The sequence below is a fragment of the Furipterus horrens genome, unplaced genomic scaffold, assembly GCF_987537825.1.
Source record: "Furipterus horrens unplaced genomic scaffold, mFurHor1.1.pri manual_scaffold_5, whole genome shotgun sequence".
Classification (NCBI taxonomy): domain Eukaryota; kingdom Metazoa; phylum Chordata; class Mammalia; order Chiroptera; family Furipteridae; genus Furipterus; species Furipterus horrens.
In genome coordinates this window covers 195019085-195044044 of record NW_028327175.1, presented here as the reverse complement: position 1 = coordinate 195044044, position 24960 = coordinate 195019085, and the positions used below count along the sequence as shown (strand labels likewise).

General features: G+C 52.1%; 1 protein-coding gene across 1 annotated transcript; it reads right to left on the bottom strand.

Moving 5' to 3' along the window:
- Positions 1-9: 9 nt before the first annotated feature.
- LOC150010712 (proliferation marker protein Ki-67-like) lies at positions 10-22563 on the bottom strand. The gene is given in 12 exon segments (XM_090279435.1): positions 10-2033; positions 3148-3336; positions 5362-5530; positions 5637-5755; positions 5843-6161; positions 7203-7372; positions 8661-9707; positions 10189-10234; positions 12033-12099; positions 14770-14885; positions 14976-15054; positions 22532-22563. Coding segments are annotated over 12 exon segments (4377 nt in total).
- Between the last annotated feature and the right edge of the window lie 2397 nt (positions 22564-24960).

Sequence of the window (24960 nt, the reverse complement as noted above, 5' to 3'; positions counted from 1 at the left end):
AGGTTGGCTTCAGTCCCGCGTCTGCACTGAAGTTCTCGTGACGCCCGCAGCTCCTGTGCCCAGCGCCACGCCTTGAGCTGGGCTTTGGAGGAGCTGTTGGCTGCAGGCTGGGCTGTCGGGGGGCTGGGCCTCTCCCTTCCGCGACCTCCACAGGCATTGGCCGCCCACAGCGTTTCCCGCAGGGCCCGGCTCCCGTCTTGAAGGGTCCGCGCACACTTGGATGTCTTCAGCCCTGTCTGCAGGTTCTCTGTGGGACTGCGTGGTTCTCCCCCGTGCCCGTGTGGGCCTCCTCAGGGCCAGGAGCGCTTCCTGCACATCCACTGTCCCTGCAGGTGCCCTGAGCTGTCTCTGCTTCCCCGCTGGCCGTGGAGACCTGGAGGGCACTTCAGTGGCGTGGACGGCAGCCACTGGTTCCTCTGTGTGACTTGGTATTTGGAAGAGCTCTTCAATTCTGGCCGAGTCTTCTAGAAATTGGGCCTTTTCCTTACATGTTCTTGGCCTGCTTTTGCTTCCAGTTACAGTTTCTGCAGGGTCTGATTTCTGTTCTGGAGATTCCTTAGAGAATTTCATGTCCTTATCCCCATGCTCGGGGTCTCTGTGGGACCGCGTGGTTTTCCCTGACACCCGTAGGGGCCTCCTGGGGACTGAGAGTTCAACTCTGATGGCTACTGAGCCTGGAGGGGCCTTGAGAGGTCTGTTCCTACCAGGGGCCATGACTGCTGGTTTTGCCGGTGAAGAGTCGCAGGGCATTGTGGCGGCTCTGTTCTCAATCACCGAGTCTACTGTGTGATGTGGTGTTTGGAAGAGCTCTGTGAGGCCAGCCGGGTCTTCTGTGGGCTGCACCTTCCTCCTGGGCGTTCGTGACCTCCTCCTACTTCCACTCACATGCTCTGCTGAGTCCAGTTCCTGTCCTGGAGTTTCCATCGGTACTTTGATATCTTTATCACCACCTACTGGGTCTCTGTGAGAGGGTGCGGTTTCCCCTGGTGTTGGTGTGGGCTTCCTGAGTGCGGAGAGATCTTCCTCCGCGTCCGGTTTCCACAGAGATACCCTGCCAACTCTCTTTGTGCTGGTGGGTGCGCTGGCTGGTTTCGCTTCTGGAGGTTCCCTGGGTCTCTTTTTTGTTTTACCATCAGTCACAGTTTCCCTGATGTGACTTGGTGTTTGGAAGAGCTCTTTGAGGCCAGAAAGATCTTCTATGGGTTGGGCCTTTTTCTCGGGTGTTTGTGACCCCCTCCTTCTTCCAGTTACATTCTTCGCTGAGCCCTGTTGCTGCTCTGGAGTTCCCTTCGATGCTTTCATGCTTCCGTCACCACCTACTGGCTCTTTGTGTGTGTGCCTGGTGTCTGCTGGGGTTTGTGTGGGCTCTCTGGGTGCGGAGAGAGCTTCTCCGTCCACAGTCTGGGAAGGCATCTTGCCCCGTACATTCGTTCTGGTTGATGTGCCAACTGGTTTTGCTGTGGGAGGTTTGCAGCTCCTCACTGTGGTTCTGTTCTCCGCATCCACTGTTTCCTCGGCATGACCTGAGGTTGGGGAAAGGCCGTGGATACCCTCCGGGTCTTCCTGGGAGTCTGTCTCTCGCAATCTCTTCATGGCGATTAGATCTGTCTCTGGTGCCCATTTCATCTCTGGAGATCGTCTTGAACTCCTCACAGCTATCGTCTCAGAATTCTCTTCTGATTCAGTGTTTCTCTTCCATGTTTTAAAGGTGCTTCCACTCTCCCTCATCTCACCCCCTAGTCGCTGTGCTTGCGCCAGTGATCGCCTCGGACGCCGTCCCAAGACGTTCTCACCAGCGCCAGCCTCAGTGACTTCCTATGCACACGCCGCACCTGGCACCTGTGGCTCTCTGAGCCCCGCAGACCCCCGCAACTTGTCTGCACTGGGTGCCGCTTTCGGGGGCTCCATCCCAGAGGGTGGGGTTTTCATAGTTTTATTTACTGTAATCTGCTGTCTTCTCAGGGTGGGGCTTGCAGACCTTTTATCTGATGGCTCGTCCGGTGCATTCTGAGCACTGGGGGACATGTTCTCTCCTGTAAGAGGCAAAAACCTACATGGTAGGTATATTCTCTTCACCACTTTGTGCCAAGTTGGTATTTTATTTTCATGAAATATTGTGTCGCAGGCAAGAATTCACCCTCTCCGTCACCTGACTAACAATGTGAGTCTGCGTATGTGGCTACAAATCTGTCTGACGTACCATGCACACTTAAGAGTAATGTTATTTGGGGTGAGGGAGTAGGGCCGTCCGTGAGTGGGGTTAGAATCCACGGGGATTAAATGAAGACAGTTCCTAAGGAAGGGTCTCCTGAAGGCTACCACGCCACGTCCCAGTGACCTGCACACAGACCTTCCTTCCCCTTCCAGCCTGAGAAGTATCTGGCTCTTCGTTTGAACCACCGGTGCAATATCATAGCTCGCACTTGGTCCCCTTAGTATCTGCAGGACACCAGAAACATCTACTTCTCAGCTGTGGCAGCATCTTCGGTGGAGCAGGGCGTTCACTCTACAATACGAACTGGGCACCAAAGGAGAGAGGGAGACAGACTCACACCTCCGTCCTCGCACCCGCGCTGGGGCACGCGCCCACTGGAGCGCGGCGGGGAGGACGGCACAGTGCCCGCACGGTGCTCTTTCTCGTTGGTGATTTGCGATCAGTGTGAGTAATTTACTTGTAAGTATGATGAGAGATCGTTACACTTTCCGGTTTATCACCCTTCTTATAATAAATAAAGGCGGCCAAAACGTACACAGGTAGCCCTAGCCGAGTAGCTCAGTTGATTAGAGCATCATCCCAATACGTAAAGGTTGCAGGTTCGATCCCTGGTCAGGGCACATACAAGCAGCCGATGATGCAGACGTAAGTGGAACAAATCAGTGTTCCTCTCTCTCTCTCCCTTCCTCTCTCTCTAAAATCAATTTTTAAAAGTGTATGCAGGTAGTTTGGTTATTAAAGGAATATTCCTATTTACTCAAGTCACTAAATACTGGTGCTTATTCCACTGTTGATAGAAATTTCTCTTAAAAAAAAAAACAGAACAGAGAAACTAGAAATGGTATCTTATCAGGAGTATCTGTCATACAGAAATAAGACAATAGCTGTTATTAAAATGACAATAATATCATTTACAGTTCTATTGAAGACACCTAAGTACAAAGGAAAAAAAGTAAACCAAACAAAATTTCCTGGGGTGCACAGCAGAGGTTTTCCTTCTAAATTAGATCCTTGAAACATTTGTCCAGGCAAACCCTCTGACTCTGAGGAAGCGGGGGGCCGTAAGCCCATCGTTTGCGGCTTCTCCTTTGCTGGCGTCTTGAACATCTCAGTGAGCCCGGTTATGTGGGAATCATGGGAAAGCAATGAACTCGGTGCCCCAGGTGCGAACATCACGTCAGTCCCCACAGACAACCAAAGGGCCACGCCCTGGGGTTCCTGGGAGAGCAGGTCTCAGAGGGGAGAGTGATGAGCTAATAATAAACTCATCTTGTTAAAGAGGACAGTGGGGCATTGGAATCTTGCATGTCCCCTTCTCTGCCTTTTCTCTTGGAAAGAAGCCAAGGCAGGATGTTGGCTCAGTCTCCCAGCACCGTGCCTGGTTGTGAGTGCCGGCCTGAGGGCCCAGGCAGCCCCTGTGCCCGCCCTCCAAGCAAGCACCCAGAGACCACGCGGTCTTGTGTGCCTTCAGAAGTCCAAGGATACACAGCTCTGGGCTTTAGGCACAAATCAAGTGTCCCCACATTTTATAAATGACATGGGGCTGCCCATTTTTAGTACTGTCAGGTCATAAGATCACTATCTTTTCATTTTAACACCCAATAGTACTAATATAACCTCAGAAAAAAATAAAAACATACGTTTTTTCAAATGGAAGGTTTAACTTTCTGAAAAACTCATATTATCCCCCATTCTCCTTACTTTTCTCACTCTGCCACGGGTGGATCAGAACGCCGTCCAGCCCTTCCGCAAACTGTGCTTGAGAAGCCTGCCTGGGGGACCCCCAAACCAGCCAACGACCAGCTCGCTTCAGAACCTGCCTGCTGCTGTTCAGGCCTTCCTTAGACCACCCAGGGCTTGGCCTTCAGCACGTGCTGGTGTTTTGTTATGAAAGTTACTCACACCGAAGAGTGGATGCTGCTGCCTGGTGTGACTCAGTGGACTGAGCGCCGGTCTAAGGACCAAAGGGTCGCTGGTTCAATTCCCAGTCAGTGCACATGCCTGGGTTGTGGGCCAGGTCCCCAGTTGGGGGCGCACAAGAGGCAAACACACACTGATGTTCTTTTCCTTCTCTTTCTCTGTCCCTTCCCCTTGAAATAATAAATAAAATCTTAAAAAAAAGGGGGGGGGGTAGATGCCGGTGACTCTCTAGGAAAGTGTCCTGAAAGAAGGCTCAGAAAATCCAGTCTCCTGAGTCTGAGGCCGTAAATATCATTGATTCTCTTACGAGTATTTTTGACGCTTTGCTGTCAATGTGTCGTAAGATATCAGGACACACTCATGTACCTAGGTTACAAGGACACGGACACGCACCTGCATGCAGGTGGTATAGGCTCAGCGGTTTTTACTCCTGGAGCCTGGTATTGAAACTTTGGTGTCCACTGTCCTACATTGTGTGTGTGTGTGTGTGTGTGTGTGTTTGGGGTGGGGGGGTTCAGCCAAATGCATTGGCCCAGTGTGACTGTAACCGGAGGGTACATTAGCCAGCTTATACAGTACAGAGAAAACACCTCTTCTGTGTTAAAATTTGCCCTGAAATACAAAGAAGATTCCACCGAACGAACTCAGGTCTCCTCTCCCTCCACAAGTGTCCGAAGCAGGAACCGCTGGGCCAACTCCGCCATGGCATGACGCCCCGACCCTGGGTCTTGGCTCGGCTCAAGCCCACTACAGCCCTAAGCGTTCTTCTAACGAGAATGGCAACGTTGGCTCAGCACTGTTAACCCTTAAAGGAGACCCCTTCCCAGGCCTGACTCATGAAAGGAAAGGAAGGAAAGGCATGGAAGGAAAGGAAGCCTTGGAAGTAAAATACCGCTCAAAGCAGCTGCTCCCAACCTGGGGCGAGTAGGAGAGCTGGTCCGCCCTCTTCCCCCAGAGCAGCTCCGATCCCCTGCGCCTGGGATGCCCTCCAAGGTGGAAGTCCGCGCCCACCTTTCAGCCCCGCTTCATGCAGGACACACGGCCCCCACGTGCTGGGGCCTGTGCCCGCCCCCTGACGAGGCGTCCTCTTCTTGGACTCTCGTGACCCCAGGAAGGTGACTGCAGCGTTAGGTCTCCAGCGCCCCTCACAGCAGAGAGACACCCGTCCACACCCCCATGGATCTAAGGACACTGCTTTACAGGAGCCGAGGCTGTGTTGTCACCTGAGAGGTCTTCGTTAAAGTCGGTTTTCTTGCTGAACACGAAGTTGTTCCGCGTTCTGTAGGGCCGAGGGGGCACATTCACCATCTCGGTGTGCGCCTTCCACATCCCGATGGTGCAGGGAGTGTTCGCGTGGCCCGTGCTGAGCTCGTCATGCACGCTGCCCGGGGGCTTCTGGGAGGAAGGCGGGAGAGCACAGCACATCAAAGCGCAGATCCACACTGACGGTCCCTCTCAACGCCGTTCCGTGGAACCGAGCGCGTCACAGCCAAACACGTACCTTTGGGGTGTTCACTCTCCTCTGCCTCCTGGTCAGCTGTCTTGGGGGACCGTGGTTCCCGACTTCAGTTTGTGTCTGTTTGGCGCTGAGTTTGACTGTGTCTGCCCATGACTTTGCCACTGTCAAAAGGAAAAGATGTTGAAACTTCCCAAAGCGGCCTGAGAAAAAAAACCACCTGAAAACATCCCTGTTTATACAACGCTAACCAATCAAATTGGCCTCCGAGGCTCTGCTCCTCCTTCGGGAGTGAATCGTCCGCAGGATCTCGTGCTGGGTCCGATCCACAGAAGCCCTTTTAGGAGGCGGGCCACTGCTCCTTCTCCCGCCCCTCTTAGGGACATCCGTCTGACGTGGAGAGTGGCTGCCACTCAGGGCCGGTGGCCTGGATGAGCTCCGGCGCCTGTCACTTGCCACGGAAGGTGTTTGTGGAGGACTACGAGCCGGGGAGCTGGTGACCACGTCTTGTGCGGTCACCCCCAAAAGGATTTCTGAAGAGTCTGCTTTTCTTGGATCTTGAGGCTGCCCCTGACGAGGGAGAAATGTTCCTGAGGAAGCTCCCCACAAATATCACGTCTCTGAAACACCTGCTAAAGCCCCACCCAATGAAGAATTGTAGCTGTTACGAAGTATAAGAAACTCACAACAAGCCAAAAACATACACTCGTGTCTATGTGTCCAAGGGCCATCAGGGAAGATCCTGTACTGCTCCCAAATGCTTAACTTATTTTAATAAAACTAGATTTAAACACAGAGAATTTTAGCTTTTTACATACTGAAGCACCAACACATTTCAACCACTGTCTGTGAAAGCAAGGTAGGGGTGAGAGTCTGTGCCCATCATTTAGGAAAGAAAAAAGCAGCCAACAAGCCTTCGCTAAGGCAGAGAGACAGGTGGAGGAAACCGCCCGCAGAGAAGCCAGAGCTCAGACCCGAGCCCGAGTGAACACACGCGTGGGTGCGCGACCGCCTGCCGTCTGTGCAGGAAAGGCCTCTCACTCCAGGTCCAGTATGAAATGGAGGGAGGCCGGGCCCCCCTAACACGCCTTCAGGGGTGCACACGGCCGAAGCGAGCCCGCCCCCACTGACGGTGAGCCACGTGAGGCCACAGCGGCCTGCAGGTCTAGTACCAGGAGGGCGCAGCCGAGGGGCGCTGATCACCCTCAGCAGTGGGTGGCGAGGACCGTGGGTGTGTTACCCCCCGAGATCTCCCTCCCACCCTGTCATTCTACAAGAAAAACCACCACTCCACGGTCACGGGTCAGGACGCCTTCAGACCCTTTCCAGCCGGGATCTCTGCTGTCGCCCCAGAGTGATGAGTCCTCTGGCCCCGGAAGGGTGGGCAGGGGCCCATGCAGGGACAGTCCCGAGGACTCCCCTCTGCTCGGCCACTGTCCAACAGCAGTTTGAAACCCAGGGGTTCGTGTCCCGACACCCAGGGGAATGAGCTCCTTTGGATTCTTCATTGCTACTTTCCACTAGAGAGGAAAAGTCCTTACTGCGCTTTTCCTCGGGTGGGGAGCGTGGCAGCACGCGCCCGGGCTGGGAGCCGGTGGCAGCGGCACATACCTTGATGATCTTCTTGAGGGCGGCTGGAGTGTGGGTCACGGGAGACCTCCTCTTCACTGGCGTCTCTCCTCTTTTGAGAGGCGTATTGGGAGGTAGGTTTCCATCAAACAGTTCAGGTCTCAGGTGGCCCCCGAAGGAGACCGCCTTCTCTTCAAGGGCACCCCCTCCATCTTACCTGAAGGAGTGAACACAAATGGGAAAGGGGACGGGGAACTGCTAGGGCACGGGGGGCTCGCTTCTGATTGCTGTTAAAGGCAAAGCGACGCTGAGGGTCACTGGCCCTGGACACCAGCTCCACCCCCTCATTCCCTGGTGATGCCGAGGAAGCTGAAGCTGCCTCCAGAGCTCCTGGAAGGTGGGGAACAAGCCCCCAAAGGCCCGCCCTGACCTGACAGGGTGCTGAAATGTCCCGCATGGACACAGCCCCCTGAAAGGCTCGGCCTGACGCGGAGGCCCCGCCGCGGGCCGCGGGCCGTGGGACAGCCATTTTAGCAGTGGCCCGCGGAAACATTCCCGAAGGACACAGACCTGGGGCTCCCCCAGCACAGCCCACGGGGAGAACGAGCTGGGAAAGCTCCGCAGGGGCTGCTCACAGGCAATTCGGGCGGCGCCACTCCAACGACACAACTTTACAAACCGTGGGCCAAGATCATTCCCTGTGCAAGTGACGTGCCCTTCCTGAGACCCGCAGGGACACTGGGACACACCGTGCGGGTCCCATGTTAGAGCCACAGAGAACCCACAACGCACCCCTGCAGGGCAGAACCCGGACAGCGGTCAGTGGGCCGCGTCCAACGCCTGAGACCCCGCAGAGGCTCGGTGCCCAGGAGCCACCACGCCCGCCCCGCGCTATGGGACCCTAGGCGTCAGCTTCCCCATTTGCAAACTGGAGATGACACTAGCTGTCTACGAGCGCGCCAGCCGTGACCGTGTGTACGCAGCAGTGCAGCGCCCAGCACGAGCCCATGGGGAGAGCGTGGCATTTCCTAAGGAAGTGCCTGCAGGGGACCCTGAGGACAGTGTCACACCTGAGGGTCGCCTAGGACGCGAGGTTTCCAAGGGCTCTCCGCTGACCTGGAGGACCCAACTCACAGGACGCTGGCGCTTCCAGCGCGGAATTAAGCCTCCCGAGCAGAGCGATTCTGCGCGCTCTCCTTCCTGTGTGGCCGTGGCCCCAACAGGAGGACCAGGTAAAAATGCCAGCAGCACCCTCACAGCCCCTCCTACACCTGGTGCCTCTGTCACAGCCACCACCACCCCCCCCCCCCACGCCCCCATCACTCCCTGAGCGCTCGTCCTGTCTCAGGACAAAGTTCGATGTGGACAGTGACCATGGCTGCCTTGTACCCTTCATCCCGGCCCCTCTGACACACAGCAATTGTTAAGAAAGGGGGTCTTATTAATTCATTTGTAGATGGAGGTACATGGGACCTTTTGGGGGGGAATGAACTTAAAGACACTTACGAATGGACTCATCCAGGTTGCTGACATCAACTGACCTGAGGCCAGGAGAGCCGGGCGCAGCGCCCAGGGAACCACCCTGGCCCTTCCTGTCCACGTGGACCGGCAGGGGGCTGAACACGGCATGCTCGGGAAGTTCTGTTTCTGTAGCAAGAATGTCGACCCCTGGAGGGAGGCTTCGCCGCCTCTTTCTGGAGAAGACGTTTTCTGGTGTTTTCCTAAGGCCATCGGCACCCCCACCTTTGGGGGGCATCTGGTGTCTTTGGGAGAACTTAGGGGGAAATGTGGTGTTGTCGGCCCTGAAGCCCCCACTCCGCTCCAGATTCACAGACTCGCTCCCACGGAGAGCGCTCTGCTCCCCACTCTGGCGTCTCTGTGAGGAATTTTGGCATGAACCTTGGACAGGGCTCTTGACTTTCATCGTCCCCATTGGGGGGAAGCTGGGACTCAAGGCGTCCTCGAGGGTGTGGCCAGGCCCCTCAGCTGTGCCACCGTCCCCTGGCTACGCCGGAGCAGGGACGGCCTTCGTTCGGGAGCTCCGCCGGGATCCCTGCCTCGACTTGGGGGAGACCAGCAGCTGCGTCTCGCTCTGTGAGCCGCCAGCACTTGTGGATCCTGCTGCGCAATGACACTGGGACCCCGATTTTCTATGGCTCTGTAGAACATTCTCTTTTTCTGATTTCATGCCTAACTCTTCCTTCATAGACTCATAAAGCTTCCTAAAGGGAGACTCGTTCCCTCCGTTTTTCTCAAGACACGGCGTAGAGGGGAAAGACCCCAGTCCTCCGTCCCCGCTCACTGAGGTCCCACGGGAACCCTCTCTAATTCCCCCTGCAGGGCCACCCGCTGCATTTCTGCTGTTATCTCGGGGGTGGGGGGGTTCTGAGCAACGACCATCAGGGGTGCTCCTGGTAGCAGGACCTTCCAAGCTGCGTGAGATGATGCCAGCCACCCTGACGTCCTCCGTGTGTGCCAGGGGCCTCCCTGAAACACCCTCTTTGGTGAGCTGTGAACGGGCAGCACTGGGGTCTTCAACTTGGCCACCTTGACAGAGAGTTATGAAATAAGGAACAAGTTCAAGATTCTCTCAGTGACTAATACGGGCAGTACTGAAACCTTAAAACTGTTTCAAAGTGTCTTATAACCTAGCTTTCCAGTTAGCCTACAGGTTAGTGAATGCCCGGAATGTGCAACAACAGTATTCTGATGCTGGTATTATGATCCAAGTCAATTGATCACATTCGTCTCCTGTAACCGATCTCAGACACCAAATGCTATTAATCTACCCAGTTAAGCAGACACCTGAGCAAGACAATTTATTTACAGGTGGGCTCTCCTCTAAGCAGGGGCACCACACATCACAGGTAGGAAGTCAGCTCAGGGGTCTGCTTATGTGTGTCCTGTTAAATGATACAACCTCCTAACTTCTGGGAGCCTCGACAGCTCTTGCTGTCTGTCCCCTCCTTGCCACAAAGGTACAGAGAACTGACCTTGCAGGGTCTGGAACAAAGGGAAAACTACTCGCCGGGGGCGGGAGGGAAGCTAGACCTTGAGACCCGACGTGGAGTTGCCTGTGAATTGACCAAGAATGAACAGGGATTTAGTGCTTTTTCCAGAACTGACGGTCAGATTTATTCAAATGTCCTACCCCTCGGTGATCTTCTTTGCCCAGCTGCCCTTCTGTCACTTTTAGAGACTTAGAGAAATGAGCTCCAAGTGGTAGTTCTCAGAATATAAGTATTTCTCAGTGGATTTTAAAAATATAGAGGTGGAGTAAGGACTAAACTTGGAGCTGAAAACTATCTAAGTTGAACCCCCATGAGTTGTTTTAACTTCCTCAAATTTCTTTCCCTTCATCATCGAGGGACGTGAAAACGAAACATCCCCTACGCTTTGTACGTGGGAACCCACCAAAGGCGCAGAGTTACTGCCTGGCCTCCATTTCTCAGACATCGGCTGCAGGGCCTGCGGGGGAACTCAGGCCTCGCTCAGTGCGGGGGCTCCTGGCTGGCAGACTCCTGGGCGTGTGTGAGCCCAGCGGCCGCGGCAGACGCCACAGGGCACGGCCCGCTCGGAGCACAGGGTCCGACCAGCGTGCCCGCCGGCCCCACAGCAGCGCTGCCACAGTCCTTCACGGGGAGCTCCTTAGGGACCGAGGAACAACGCACAATAACTCGTATTTAAGGTAGAAAAGTCCAGTGTTGTTTTCAAGAAGGAAAAACATTGCAACTGAAGACTTGAGGGTGCGGGGAATCACAAAATACACCCAAAGGCAAATAATTTAACTTCTAAAGTCAGTTTCCCTTCCTTGGTATCTAACACGTGGCTTCTCAAACTTCACATGTAAAGAATGTTTCTGATTTCCAACCTGAAGTTGACCACAGCAGGACTAAACAATAAAAATTAGGTAATATTTTAAAATATGTACAAACGGCTACACTATGTTCTAAATATTCAGCTTTAGTACTCTGTCCCGTGCAAAGAACACACAGCTCAGAGGCCTCTGAGAGTCCTTAGCTAACCCCCAGCCCAGCCCTCTGGTGGGGGGGTTTCCTTCCACCTAACAGGCCCAAATGATGGTGGGTGGGCGGAGTATCTCGAAGCCTAGCTTTTCCCCGTGGCTGAAGAGCCGCAGGGTCAACACAAAGGTCACTCCTCTAGGACAGAAGCAGCGCTTGGCAGGAGCAGGCACTGCCCACTAAGTGCCCATTGCTGACCTCAGGTGTACCTATAAGACTCCAGCCACTCCCACCTGACCCTAGATTCGCTTGGGCAGCTTCGTAACAGAGAGAAATTCTAGGACTTCCCTTACACCTTTTAAGCCCTACTAAGTCTCCCAGGATGGGCACAGACTTGCGTTTTAATAAGCTGCGCTGGAATACGTTTCCCCACTGGACACCATTCATAAGATTCTGTCATGTGACCCCGGCCGTAACTTCCTTCAGGGGTCACCTGTCCATCAAAACTGCGAATGAGCCGTGGGACTCACGACTCTGATGCGATTGCTGCAGAGGGACCCAGGTGGATGAGGACGATGGCAGGGGCCCGAGAGCCCCCGGAGAACGCGGGTCCCCAGCTGTGCTCCATGACCTGGGGTTGTCCTAGCCAAAGGCTTGCAGGTCAGAGCAGGAGCAGCTCTGGGGCCTTTCGGGCCAGGAGCGTAAGACTGACTCAGAGCTCCCACTTCGCATAAAAGAGGAAGTGTAGTTTTAAGTGACTGTAACCTAAGTTCGACTTGGTTTAATGCCTTGGTCACACTTTCCTACTGACACTGCTAAGCCACCTTCCCTGTAAGGGACTGCTCATTGGCGTACGTACAGACGGTCTCCTAGGTGATCAGAGCCCGAGGTGTGATAAGACCCCCGTCACCTGTTCACGCCTCTGTCCTGGAATCTCGGCTGACTCGCTCCCGCTCTGATGACTGGCATCTTCATACCTTAAGTGCACAGAAGGACAGACAGACGCGTATTCAGATGACTGATCCGGAACCGATGGTAAAGCCTGTGCAGCTAAGTAATACTCAAGGAGCAAGAATAAATTTCACATTTTGTTCAAGATGTTACCTTATTCCTGGAAATAAATTTAGTTAGGGAAGTGCTTAAACAAACAAACAAAATCCCACTTAGATAAGGTGACTAGAGTTTCTTTCGGGACATCGGTGTCCAGGGTGAGGACCCCAGTTCATTTCTGAACACTGACTAGCCTGTAAGATTCAAGCCCACCGGGTTCCTCCTCTGGGCAGACCTCCTGCAATGAGAACAGAAGCAGGTGGCCGCTAGTTCATGTTCACGGAAACCAACTGCTGGCCAAGCAGGAAGCCCGGGGGCCCGGGACGCCTGAGCCACCATGACGTCATTTCCTGCAGAGGCTACAGAGCTGTGCTCTAACTTAGCATCACTATGGTCTCTTCAGGTCCCCGTTTACTCCGTGTGCATCCAAACAAAGACGGGCACAGTTCATGAAGATGAGAGCCCGTCAGCAGGACGTACAGTTGTCCTCAGGCCTCACTGCGCAGATCAACCTTGGAAAATGTAGACAGAACCTGGGGACACAGTGAGGTGGCCTGATTTGAATTCAGAAGCCACGTGAGTGACTAGGCATCTGGGACTGTTTCTCACGGGGCAGAGTTCGGGTCCCCTGTTACTGAGACCCACTTTGTATTCATTGTCGGAGGTATTCAATCCCCCCCGTCTCGTTTTGAGGAAAGAGTTCCTGTCTCCTTCCACATCAAACGCTTCCTACCTGCATCTTTCTAGTCAATAAAAATACCCTCTAAAAATGAAGCCAATTCATAAAAAGTATAGTGAAGGAAATGGCCCAGATCTGCAGATGATGCAGTAGAAATTATTTAATGAAGGCAGAGTTCTGCTCAGCAAAATGGGTGAAAAAATGATCCAACTGTATGTTCCTACAACAGACGCGAGTGAGAGGCAAAGACCCCAGCAGGACGACAGTGGAGGCGTGGAAAAGATGTACCTGCAAACAGCGCCCGGGGGAGGGCTGGACCGGCTGCGCGAACATCAGACAGGAGGGACAAATGTTCTCGGAGACGGGCACGTTTTATAGGGACTAAAGGGTCCCTCTTATCAAGAAGACAAACCAACTCTAAGCAAAAGCGCACCCGACAGCTGGTTCCAGGAGGCAACCTAAACCTTAAGGATTATAAAAAGTTGCCAGTATGTGATGGAAAAATTACACATGCGATCCTCATCACAAGGATTAGAACATGTCAAAGGATAAAGCTAGAGCTTCATCCTCCAGATCATTCCAAATTTAAACACATAATGGAGTCTCCAGTATAGAAGAAAACTGACAGTTAAAAAACAAAATGAAAAGAAAAAAAGAAAAAAAAAAGAAATCCTCAGTGTGTGGTTTGCACATACCTGGCAGGGTAACAAAGAGTTAGGGGCAATGACTGTGATTCTAGCTAGAAAGTTGAACGCAATGGTCGTAGACAGAACGCTGCATGCACCAGCTGTAGAAGACACCTTCTTATCAAGCCCACAGATGAGCAAACCCCATCTGGGACAAGAGAGCAAGCCCCGATGCATTCAAACACCGAAGGCACTCGGCTGTCCTAGAGAACAGACGGTGCGCGGCTGTGTCTCTAACTGGCTACACTGCGCAGTGAGCAGGCCACCCACGCCAGCCTCATTGCCCCGGCAGCAGGGGTCAGTTACAAACACGGACTTCATCACTACAAACGGCTGGACTTTAACCGACAGGCAGAACCGCAGCGGTTAGGGATGCAGGTTTAGGCCGCGAAACACCAAAGACTCTCATGCTCCCCGAAAGCAGCACTAGTGACCTACTTGGTGAGAGAAAGAAGGCGTGACTTTAGAACATGCAAGAAAGAAGCTTCTGGAAATGTTCTAGTTAGGCTGTAGGTGGTGCAGTAGTGTGCCAGGGCTTCCAGGACGAGGGCCACACACGGGGCGGCTTACACGATTTAGTTTCTCGCAGTTCTGGAGGCTGCAAGTCCAAGGTCAAGGTGTCGGCTGGGTTGGTTTCCTCTGGGCCTTGCTTCTCGCTTCGCTGTGGTTTCCCTTTGCCACCTGTACACACGCTGTCCCTCTGAGTACCTGCTCCCCTGGTTCCCTGTGTCCTCATCTCTTCTCGTAAGGACACCCGTCAGACTGGACCAGGGCCCCGGGAAAGGCCTCCTTGTAACGCAGCCCCTCTTTGAAGGCCCTGTCCCCACACACAGCCACGTTCTGAGGGGCCAGGGTGAGGACTTCAACACATGAATTGGGCGCAGAGGGGGTACCATTCATCCCGTAACGTGGTGATCACAGGCTTTGCCTTCACCTCGTTTTGTACCTTCCTTCACGAGTATATTTCAGTTTAATAAACTAAAAAACGTGCAGTTTCTCAACAGAACAAAGCAGAACTCCTGCAGGACCGGGCATCCCTCTTGGGCACCGCGATGCATACGCGAATCCTTGCCCTGGATCCCAGAAGCCCCACGTGTCTGTTCAATTTTAGGTTAGAAACCAGCATGGAGGATGACAATCTTAGACCCTCTGACATCCCCCACGTGAAAGAGGAACCCGAGGTCCCGCAGGCTGGTTTCGGGTGAGTCAGGAGGCCCGCTGTTCCCACTGACCTGAAGGAGCGGGCCGCGATGGTGATCACGTCCCCGTGTCTCAGCCGCACGGGTGCGTGGATAGCAGACCCGTTCACCTGCGTGGGGTTTGCGGCACTGAAGTTAAACAAGACTGCCTGAAAGGAGAACAGAGTGGAAAACAGGTGACCACAGGTGAGAAGGGAAGTGAATACTTTCTAAGAACAGACTTCCCACACCCCACTCACCGTCTGCTCATGGACTTCAATCCTGCAATGCTGCCTGGACACAACAGGAAGCCGGATACGGATGTCACACCCAATACCCCTGAACCAAAAGGAATGACGGTTTTTTTTTTTAAAGTTTCTGCATTAAAAAAATTACATCAATGTTTCAAAATAAAAGAGCACTTGACTATATGTTTATTCTATCCGTGAAATGACAGAAAGAAATAACCAACTGGGTGATGTCAATGGTCTCTGAATTTTGCAAATAACTTTCACAACTGTTATGTAACAAGTATTTTAAATCTTTAAAACTTAGAGCACTTAAAAGTAATTATACTAGAAAACACTACACTATAAAATTGACGTGCCTTTTACTAAAATATCTGTGCTTCTAAGGCCCGACGAAAGGAATATTTCACACCAGTTTGAAAAATTAGTTACTTTTAATACTCTGTTGCTTTTTGACAGAAAGGCGGCTGTGGGTTCATTTATAATGTGATGTCTAATTTAAGGGTTACTCCTCACCAAACGGGCTATATTGGATGCCAGCCCCTCTCCGTGCCTCAGTTTCTTCATACACAAGAAGAGAATGACATTAGAGCCTATATCATGGTGTCCTTCAAACTATGAAGTGAGTTATGCACATCTGTCACTTGCTCAAAAAACAGTACATGCCATTACTTGTGAGCTTTGTGTTTTTTTAAAACTACACTCCATTCACTGACAGATTCACAGTCTAGTCCCAAAAACACTAATCTGCAAGTGACAAAGAAAACCTTTCTCTAGATTCACCTTGTTTTTCCACAGAACAGCTAAGTCCAGCAGGAAGCACAGGAAGGGAGACTTCCCAAAGCCACCGGTGATCCTTGGGGGGGTCCCCTGGGGTTCCCGTCCCCACCCTGGGGTTCAGAGTTGGAACAATACTGCTCATCTCTGTTCTCAGGAAGAACCTCTGGGGGCGAAGGTCTCTCCTCCCACCCACGTCCTGTGACCAAACACTTCCTGATGGGTTCTCAGTTACAAACTTTCATAAAAATACACTCATCACTGCTGTATAATAACCACAGTTACTGCCGTTTGATTCCAATACATCTTTATGCCTGTGGGACACCTCCTCTGCAGCCTCAATGCCTGCTCACCGCGCCCCCCCCCCCCCCGCCGTCGCCCTCCCCACTGACCCGGTGGCCCGCCCAGCTATGTCCCCAAGGTGCGCGGTGTTCGCAGGGCAGGCGCAGAAAGCCTCCTGCCGCCTTCTCCAGATTCAAAAGAAAACAGCGATTCAAATTTGGCACAACTGGGGACCTGGCCCACAGCCCAGGCATGTGCCCTGACTGGGAATCAAACCAGTGACCTTTTGGTTCACAGGCCAGTGCTCAATGCACTGAGCCACACCAGCTGGGGCTCAATATTTTAGGGTTACAGGTGATGGTGTGATGAACGTATGGAGCAAAATCCTTGCTTTGGTACACCGGATTCTGTTCTTAGTTCTGCAGACACACCAGAGGTCTGACTATACGGTTGGTGCTAGCGTCGGTGACCTCAGCTCTACGGTGACACAAAGCACCTGTCTGGGCTGTGTCTGCCCGTGATGCTCCGTTTCCCAGGCATAGACAAGGAGAAAGAGAGCCGGACACCTTCTAGTTCATACAGCGCCCCTTACTGTTGTTCTGGGGAGGAGTGATGGCGTTTTATTTCTTTGCACTTGACTTTACAAAAATCAAAATTCCCAAGAGGAAAAAAGAAGGTAAGGAATTCACCAGAGGGAGCTTAGGTGGCAAGTCGCCATGGACCTTCCTTCCTTCCTTTCTTCCTTCCTTCCTTCCTCTTTCCTTTCTCAAAAACCCAACACCTCAAGGTACGCTTAATTTCCATTTGCTTTTGCAGTAGTAAATATTTTGTTACTTAAAAAGGGAAGCAGAGTTTGTTCTTAATTGTTTTGGATTAAATATGCTAATTACATTTTGGGATACTAATGACACACAGTACTAAATGTTTTAATAATGCAGTGAAATAAGCTGGCAAATATAACAACAAATTAACCCGAAATGGCTACATAGCTTTCCTCATTTTAAATTGTAATAATACAAAAGAGGAAAAAGTCAAAATTGTGTCATCTAATGTGGAGGGGAAAAACACTTTATTAAACAATGTTGGCATTTTAATGTAACAGAATTCATTAAGAACCTCGTGTTGTCTAGAACTACAACCTAGAGAAGCATCAGTTAGTTGACTGCCCTGAATCTGTTAGAATTCATGGCCCATAAATCAGAACACAATCAGGTCCTTGGTGGTAACCAGAGCCCCCTTGTCCTTACATGGTCACGTGAGGCAGAGATCCACCCAGAGCGTAGGACGGTGTAGGCGAGGGACGGCCAGGCCACCCCGTGTCCCCAGCCTCAGGCCGTCTGCCCAAAGCCACGATTCCGTCGCTCTTCCTTTAATTCAGTGCAGGGATCGCCCTTGCCAGCCAGAAAGAGGGGATGGGAAAGTACTTGTCCAGAAAGGGCACTAAAAGCCCTCTCTACATTGTCTTAGGAAGTGGTGAGCAAGGCCGAGGATCTGTCCCCAGTTGGTGACAGCAGCCTCCAAGGAGAGCAGAGGCTACGTGGGAAGTAGCTTGGCCTTCCCCATGGACCTGCCTCACCACGTTCCCAATGTGGCGCTCAGATGCCACCGCCACAGTGGGGTTTGTGAAAAAATCATACCTGAGTCCCATCAGCCCCTAGCACAGGGGTCATTGGCCAAGGACCACTTGGGCCCTGGGGGACATGTGGTCGTGTCTGGAGATGTTTTTGGTGGTCACTGCTGGGGGTGCTACTGACATCTAATGAGCAGAGGCTAGGATGCTGCCAAAGACCCTGCCACGCACAGGACCGCCCACCGGCGCTGGTCCCAAACGACAGTAGCTCAGCAGCGGGGAAGCCTGCTTAGATCCAACCACCAAGCGCCCGCAGACGGCAAGGAAGGGGCTGGGTGAGAGGCAGGGACACATGCTGTGGACGCAACACTGGGACTCCATGGGCCAGTCAGCCTGCTTCCTTCATGTTAATCACTATGGAAACGGGGGGCAGGGATGGGGAGTGGGGGGAGAGAGGGGTCGGGGGAGAGAGAGAAGAATGGAGAGTTGAGAAGCACCAACCAATTGCAATGCATGAATCTTATTTTGATCCTGACTCGAACAGTAAATTATTAACAATTTATAAGATTGCCAAGGAAATTGGAACCCTAATTGGATATTTAATGATAGTGTAGAAATATTGTAAAGTTTTGAAGGGTTTAAAGGCATTTTGTGCATGCATGTATGTGTGTGTATCCTTAGTTTTACCAGCATGACCTGAAAATTTCATGAGTTTGATATTTGCTTTGAAATACTCCAGAGTGGGGGCAGAAGGGTGCTGGGTACAGATGAAACAAGGTAATTATTGCTTAAGCGGAGTGGCAGGTATATGGCGGTTTATCTTCTTGTTCTATTTTTGTGAACGTTTAATATTTTCCGGAGAAATTTCTTTCAAGGACTGTTGTTGAAATCATAGAGAATCCATCCATCAACTTCATGGAAAACCCCCCAGGTGGCTGTCACCGTGCGCAGAAGCCCGTCTGCCCCGATGGCAGCCCCACTAGAGACCTGCGTTTGCAGGGGTGGAACTGCTGTGGAAAAGTCCCCAAACCTCGGGCAAAGCTGATGGGCGCTCCATGGAGTCGCACAGACATCACAAGCTTTGCAAGCCCAAGGCTGCTCACGCAGAGACTTGGGGTCCCTCTTCTTCTCTGAGTGAGGGTCTTGCAGGTGGTGCCCTCTCTGGGTGCTTAGAGAGTGTTGATGGTGCTGAATCCACCTGGATGGAGGGATTCTTTTCCCATTTCCCACAAGGCCACTGTGTAGGGGCATCTGGAGATGGCCCGAGAGTCTCTCCTCTCCTGCACTTCTGTGTCTGATCCTTCAGTAAATCCTCTAGATTCTTCTCCAAAACCCAGCTTGAATATAGCCATGCCTTCCCATATCCACAGCCCTGGGCCCTGACCAAGCTGCCTCCCTCATCTCTTGCCGGATGGTTGTGACAGCTTCCTTGATGGTCAGTCCTTCTCACTCCACAGCCCCGCCCCGCCCCCACCCCCATCCAGAATCCATCCTTTAAAAGCACAGACCTGGCCACACTGCTCACCTGAGTAAGCCCCTCCTGTACCTGTGCTCCTTCCCAGAACAAAAATTCAGCTCATGCCTATGGTCTCATGACGGCACGTTTCAGGAGAGCCAAGCCCACCTCGCCTTCTGCTCCTCTGTGGCTCGATCCTGCCCCATAGGACTCCGTGAAACAGCTCCTCCCCCATACGCCCCTTCCCAGCCTCTTTGGAGCCCTGGCACATGGCTATTTTTATCTGTTACCAGTTTGGGACCTCTCTCTCCAAGGACAGCAACTGAGTGTGACCCTTTGTGTTCCTGGCCCAGAGCAGCCACATGGCAGCCCCTCCGTAATGTTTCATAATGTTTCTTGAGTGAGTGAATGAATGCCAGCTTCTCAGATTTGGGTTGGTCTCGCTCACAGCCTGGCACCTTAGTGCTGTGCCTCACTAATGGCTAACCCTATGATTGTCATAAAAATGCAGAATTGGGAGGGCTGGAGAGGTGCACCACTTCCTGAGTGCCTCCCATGTGCCGGGCACACTGCTGATGGTATTAGACTCGTGCAGACTGTATCAGTGGGGGATTGACATTGCATCTGAACCAGGTGGCTTATGGTTGGTGGTGCCAGGACTGGAACCCAGCCCACAGCCTTTTAGACCCCACAGCCGCCAGGCTGGGCCAGATTTCAGCTCAGGCAAACCTTTGGCCATTCCAGCTAAAAAAATGGGACTCTCTCTCTGGTCTTTCAGGGAGAGGACCACCACTCAGCAGGTCTGGACCTATCCTTCTTTTTCCTCTGCAGGGCATGCAGAAGGGGCTTCATCCCAGCCAGGGAGGTGGAGTCAAATGCTCTTGTTTAAAAAGTCTGGTTCTGTATTTGCAATTCGCTTTTTTTTTCCTTTAGTGATATATCATGACCATCTTTTCATGCCAATAAACATAATTATACACCATCAAAAAGGGCCAGTTTCAAGATTATCTAGGGAAGACAAATGTTTCCCTTGTGCTAATTTCAGCACAGTTCCTATGTTGTTCTGCAACACGGGCAAACTGTTTTCTTCTTATTTAGGCATTTAAACTCTGTTTTTTAAACTGTTATGGCATACGAATCGCCTCTGAGTAACAGATGTCTGCTTGATAGAGATGTTCCCAGGAAAAGAATTTGCTGCTTCTCAGTCTCCTGAGAAAGGCTGACTTTGCAAGTATGTGGCTTTTGGGCCACATGTCCCCACTCCTCCCCGTCTAAGAAGAAGGGGAAGAAATACAGGCTGCCTTGTAAATATCTGCATTCACAGCTCCTGGGGATTATAGAGGTGAGACCCTTGTCGGCCAGGAGGGTCGTGCCTGCCTCTGCCAGAGGAAGTAGATCCCCTGAATTTCCTTAGGTGGGTATATGTGGGTCTACTTTGACTAAATTTGCAGCATTCCCCAGAATCTTTGCAGTGAAAACAATTTCTTTCAGTTATCTTTATTATTACTTTTTTTTTTTTAACTATTGGTTACCATGAGAATTTTGGTTAAGATCATAAAGTTTGACTGCCTGAATTCTCACCCAGCTCGACCACTTTTTAGCTGTGGTGTCTTGGGCAGTTCACATATCTTTCCAACCCTAAATTTCCTCGCCTCTTAGATTGGGATAACATTGGTCCCAATATAAGATTCAATGAGATAATAATTGGGCATAGCACAGTGCCTCATCCATGGGGCATCAATAAATATTAGTGACCCAGAGAGGCTGTGTGGTCTATCCAAGGTTATCCAGAAAGGCTAGCAGATCTAGGCTAAGTTCTGACTTCTTGGCTGGGGCTCTTCCCCCACAGCCTCTGAATGGTGGAAGGAAGAGCCCCAGAGTTAGGGGGCTGGGTTTGAATGCCATTTAATGATTGAAGTGGAAAGTGGGTCTCGTAGCAGGGGACGGTGAGGCTCCAAGTTGCACAGGGCAGACAGGAGGGGGAGGGGGCGACCAGGGTGGGCCTGGGACTGGGTACCAAGGCCAGGAGATGACTCCATTGCCAACCTGGAGCCGGTTCCTAGTCCAGTAGAGTGGCTAAAGTCAAGTGAAGGCTGTCTGAGAGAAGGTCGCTGCCAGAGGGGGTTAGCCATCAGAAAAGCCGGTAAAAGGGTTGTCTCTCCTGGATGCATCTTGCATCCAAAGGAAAGGCCAGGGAATACAGGAAATGTCCTTTGGGGAGTCGCTCGTGTCGTCAGTGATGGTTTCCTAGGGAGGAGCTGCACAGTGCTGTTCAGATTGCCCAGGGCTCCCCACACCCCCACCACTCGGAGAAGAGGAACAGCCTTCCTACAGTCCCAGACTCGGACTCACGGGAACGCTGGTGAGCCGCGGAGGGAGGGCGCGACTAGGCCTGGTGGGGAGGTCCCTGAAGCCCTGGGCACTCCCACCTCCAGAGGTCTCCCCAGAGAGGTGCTCCCTTCCCAGGTCCGGGTGTAAAGGGGTCTCTGTGCTAATCAGCTTGTGAGAGGCCAGGTCCTGGGATGGGGCAGCCCTGGAATGTTCAGGTTCGTGCCCGCTGACCCGGGCCACCATCCTGGCCTCCAGGTGGGAGTGGGACTGCGCTGGGAGTGGGCAGCAAGGCGGGCAGGTGCTCTTACCCTTCCTGGCCCCCGGCAGCCCCACTGCTGCGCAGGCAGGAGGAGGAGCACTTCCTGGGCTTGCTCCCGGCGGCGGTTGGTGGGGGGGGGGGGGGGATTCTTTTGCTTCCTTTCACTGCTTCTAGACCCACTCCACCTGTCCCGCCACCTTGGCCTCCTCTGGCCCCAAAGACCCCAGAAATCCCACCGCCATCGGTGGGAGACTGTTTCATTCATTTCTAAAATCACTGCTGATTTTTTCTTTTTTTTTAAATGCTTGGATACAATGTTTTGATGGGAGTTTATTAACTTTTTAAATAACGACAGGACTTTGTACAAGAAACTGCCAGGTACTACAGTTATATTAACAGAGAGATCAAGAAATGCTGGTTGTGTATAGAGAGGCTTAAAGGTTCCAAACGGTTGGGATATTAAATTTCTCTCTTTCCCGTTATTGGATTTTAAAAGTATATCTCCAAATCCTCATCTTTTGTCTCCGGTGTTTGTTCTGAAATGTAGTTATTATTTCTGAAGCTCCCAGGATAATAGGATAAATCTCCCCCTTGCCTCCCCCACTCTCTGGAATGCATTATTATTGGGGCGGGAGGCGCACACATAACCACCACCAGGTCCAGCTACAGAGCACTGCCAACACCTGGGATACCAATTTTAGGGGGCATGGCCTCAAGAAGTCCACCTGAGGGGAACACATCATGACAGCTCTGGGACCAGGAGGCTCTGCTGGTGTGAGGCTGGGGCAGGTATTTGCACCTAACAACTTAGTAGCTGATTGGAAAAAAAAAATACATAACTTAAAATTTTAAGAGTTTTTCTATTTCATTCCGAAATAACCAAAATGACTTACCAATGGAACATGTACACCTGGGAGCACTCCATAGCTTCACAAACCTTGAAATCAGATTGATGCCACCACCTGCATATTTAGTATTACTATTTTTTAATCCCAGCAACCACCAAAACCCCAGCTTTGCAAAGAGATGGCTCCATCAGGGGTGTAGCCTGGCTGATGTCAAAACTGTGAACCAGTGAGAGCTGATTCACTGTAGTTTCCTTGAAAACTGAAAAAAGCCCGTGATTCTCCTGTCAGCACTGACACCTGGGTGCCTCGGGGAGCAGTTTGGGAACTAGAGTGGGCGTGCACTATCTGGTACCTACAAACTACGTATTGGAAGCCATGCTTCCTAATGTTACTACACTTTAGAAACAGCTGAGAAACTGATCCAGGTTTCGGGGATCTATTTAAAGAGCGAGCCTACCCAGCGGTCTGAGTAAATAATCCAAAGACCTTTGTGTGAGGACAAGTCCATTTAGTTCATCTTTGACACAGAATTCGCTCTCAGAAGAGAAAATGGAAAAAGACAGAAGAGTCAAGTCTCAGTGAACAAAGCCTGGGTCTTAATGCAGCCAACAGAGTGATGTCAGTGGCCTTGTGAATGTCCCTCACTAATCCATTCTCTTGAGTGGGTGCTGGTTGAACACCTCCCAGATGACAGTCCCTGAGCCCCAGGCAGCGCCGGACCCAGAGACCCAGAGATGGAGAAGCCAGGCACTGCACGTGAGTTCCAGCAGCCGTGAAGGAGGGAATGTGACGGAGTGCTGGGCAACGTTCAGCTGTGGGAGCGCACTTTTCCAGGGTCACCCGCTGAGGCTGTCTTGTGTTCTCTCCGCCCCTTTCTGCCCCAGATGAGCCCATTCCCCCCACATTTCGGTAGGCAGGGGCAATTGGGGGTTCTTTTTTTCAGCAACTATCAATATTTCCTTGGCAAATTATTAATATTCTAAACTGAAATGTTGGGGGGCCTTTCCATGGCTTCTTTCTTTATTCCTCAATAAGAATAATAAGGATAACCTGCGTGTTGATGAGGTTCTTTCCAGCTCACACATACGTTATCTCCAGTGCAACTAAAACCAGCCCATGAGGGAATGTTGACCCCATTTTGCAGAGCAAGATGTAGGGATGACAGGTTCAAGGTCCCTGGGAAGTAAGTGGCTGGCCGGCTGCCCCTGTGGTCCCGACTGCTGCCTTCATGCGCGTGACTGTCCCACCTTCCAAATTCCCTGCTCGGAAGGAGCTGCAGCTGTGAATCTGAGAAGCCATTGGAAGTTGGATTGAGGAAGGTGAACTCATTTTCCTGAAACACTTGCATCTGCCCAGACATTTTGGGCCCCTGCTGTACGCCAGGTGCCGTGTAAATACGTCTGGGTTAATCTCCTACCTCCTACAACCTCCCCTGGAAGCTGGCTATGTGGGGCGGGAAGGGTCCGTGCCCGTAGGGGAGGGTTTGCTGAGGAAGAGGTCCAACATTGTAGGGCAGGGGGAGAGTCCCCTGGCCCTGGAGGCATTCAGGCAGAGGCTGCGCTCTTGTGTGGTGCGGGAGCATTCAGATGTCACCTGCGATGGGACCAAATTGGACCGGCCGACCCCTGAAAAGGCGCTGTGGGTTTATGCTCTGAAGATACTTCCCAGGAAAGAGGGGAACTCGCCTCTTCATTTTCACCCTGAGGGAAAGCAGGAAGTGAGTTTAAAAGGGAGATTTAGGAGAGGAAAAAGAAACACACGCAAAGGCATGTTTTGTTTCAACATTTGCCCCAGCCCTGGGCCCTGGAAAGCTTTGAGGACACCATGAAACGGAACCATTTCCATGGAATAATACATATTAATTCGGCAGCCTTCCCCTGGTCCTAGTGTCCTTGTCCTTGGGAGGGATGTCCCTGCCAGCTGGGTTACCACCCCCACCCAAGGAGGAAGGGTTCTTTCTAGCCCAGAGAGGTCAGACTAGGAAGATGGGAGAAGGGAGGGAGAAGCTGCAGGGGTGGGGGGGCTTGGGGTGCAAACGGGGATCTTAATAAGTTCCAGAACTTGGTATGCAGATCCCCTTCAGGGTTTTGAGGAAACAAAAGGAAAACACATTGGCCTGTGTATCTTCAATGGCGTAAGTCCTCTGAGAATGGACTGGGTCGCCGAGGTGGGAGCCGATGCTCAGTGTTGCAGGGCGAGCTCAGGGAGGCTTCTAGTCACCTGATTTGCCTTGGGAATCGTACCGCTTTCTCTCTCCCTACAAAAACCAGCCCCGCCCTGCAGAGGGCAGAGCCCTTGCTCTTCTGAATGATCTTTGAGCTTCACTGCAGGTTTGGAGAGAACACCCAGATAATATGCCCAGTAGGCAGATGGGAAAAGTGAGACTCACAGGCACATGACAGCTGCCTAGGGAACAGGGGGCCTTCAGGCTTCCTTTTTCTGGCTGCCTTTCCCTCGGCTGGCCCCGTGAACAT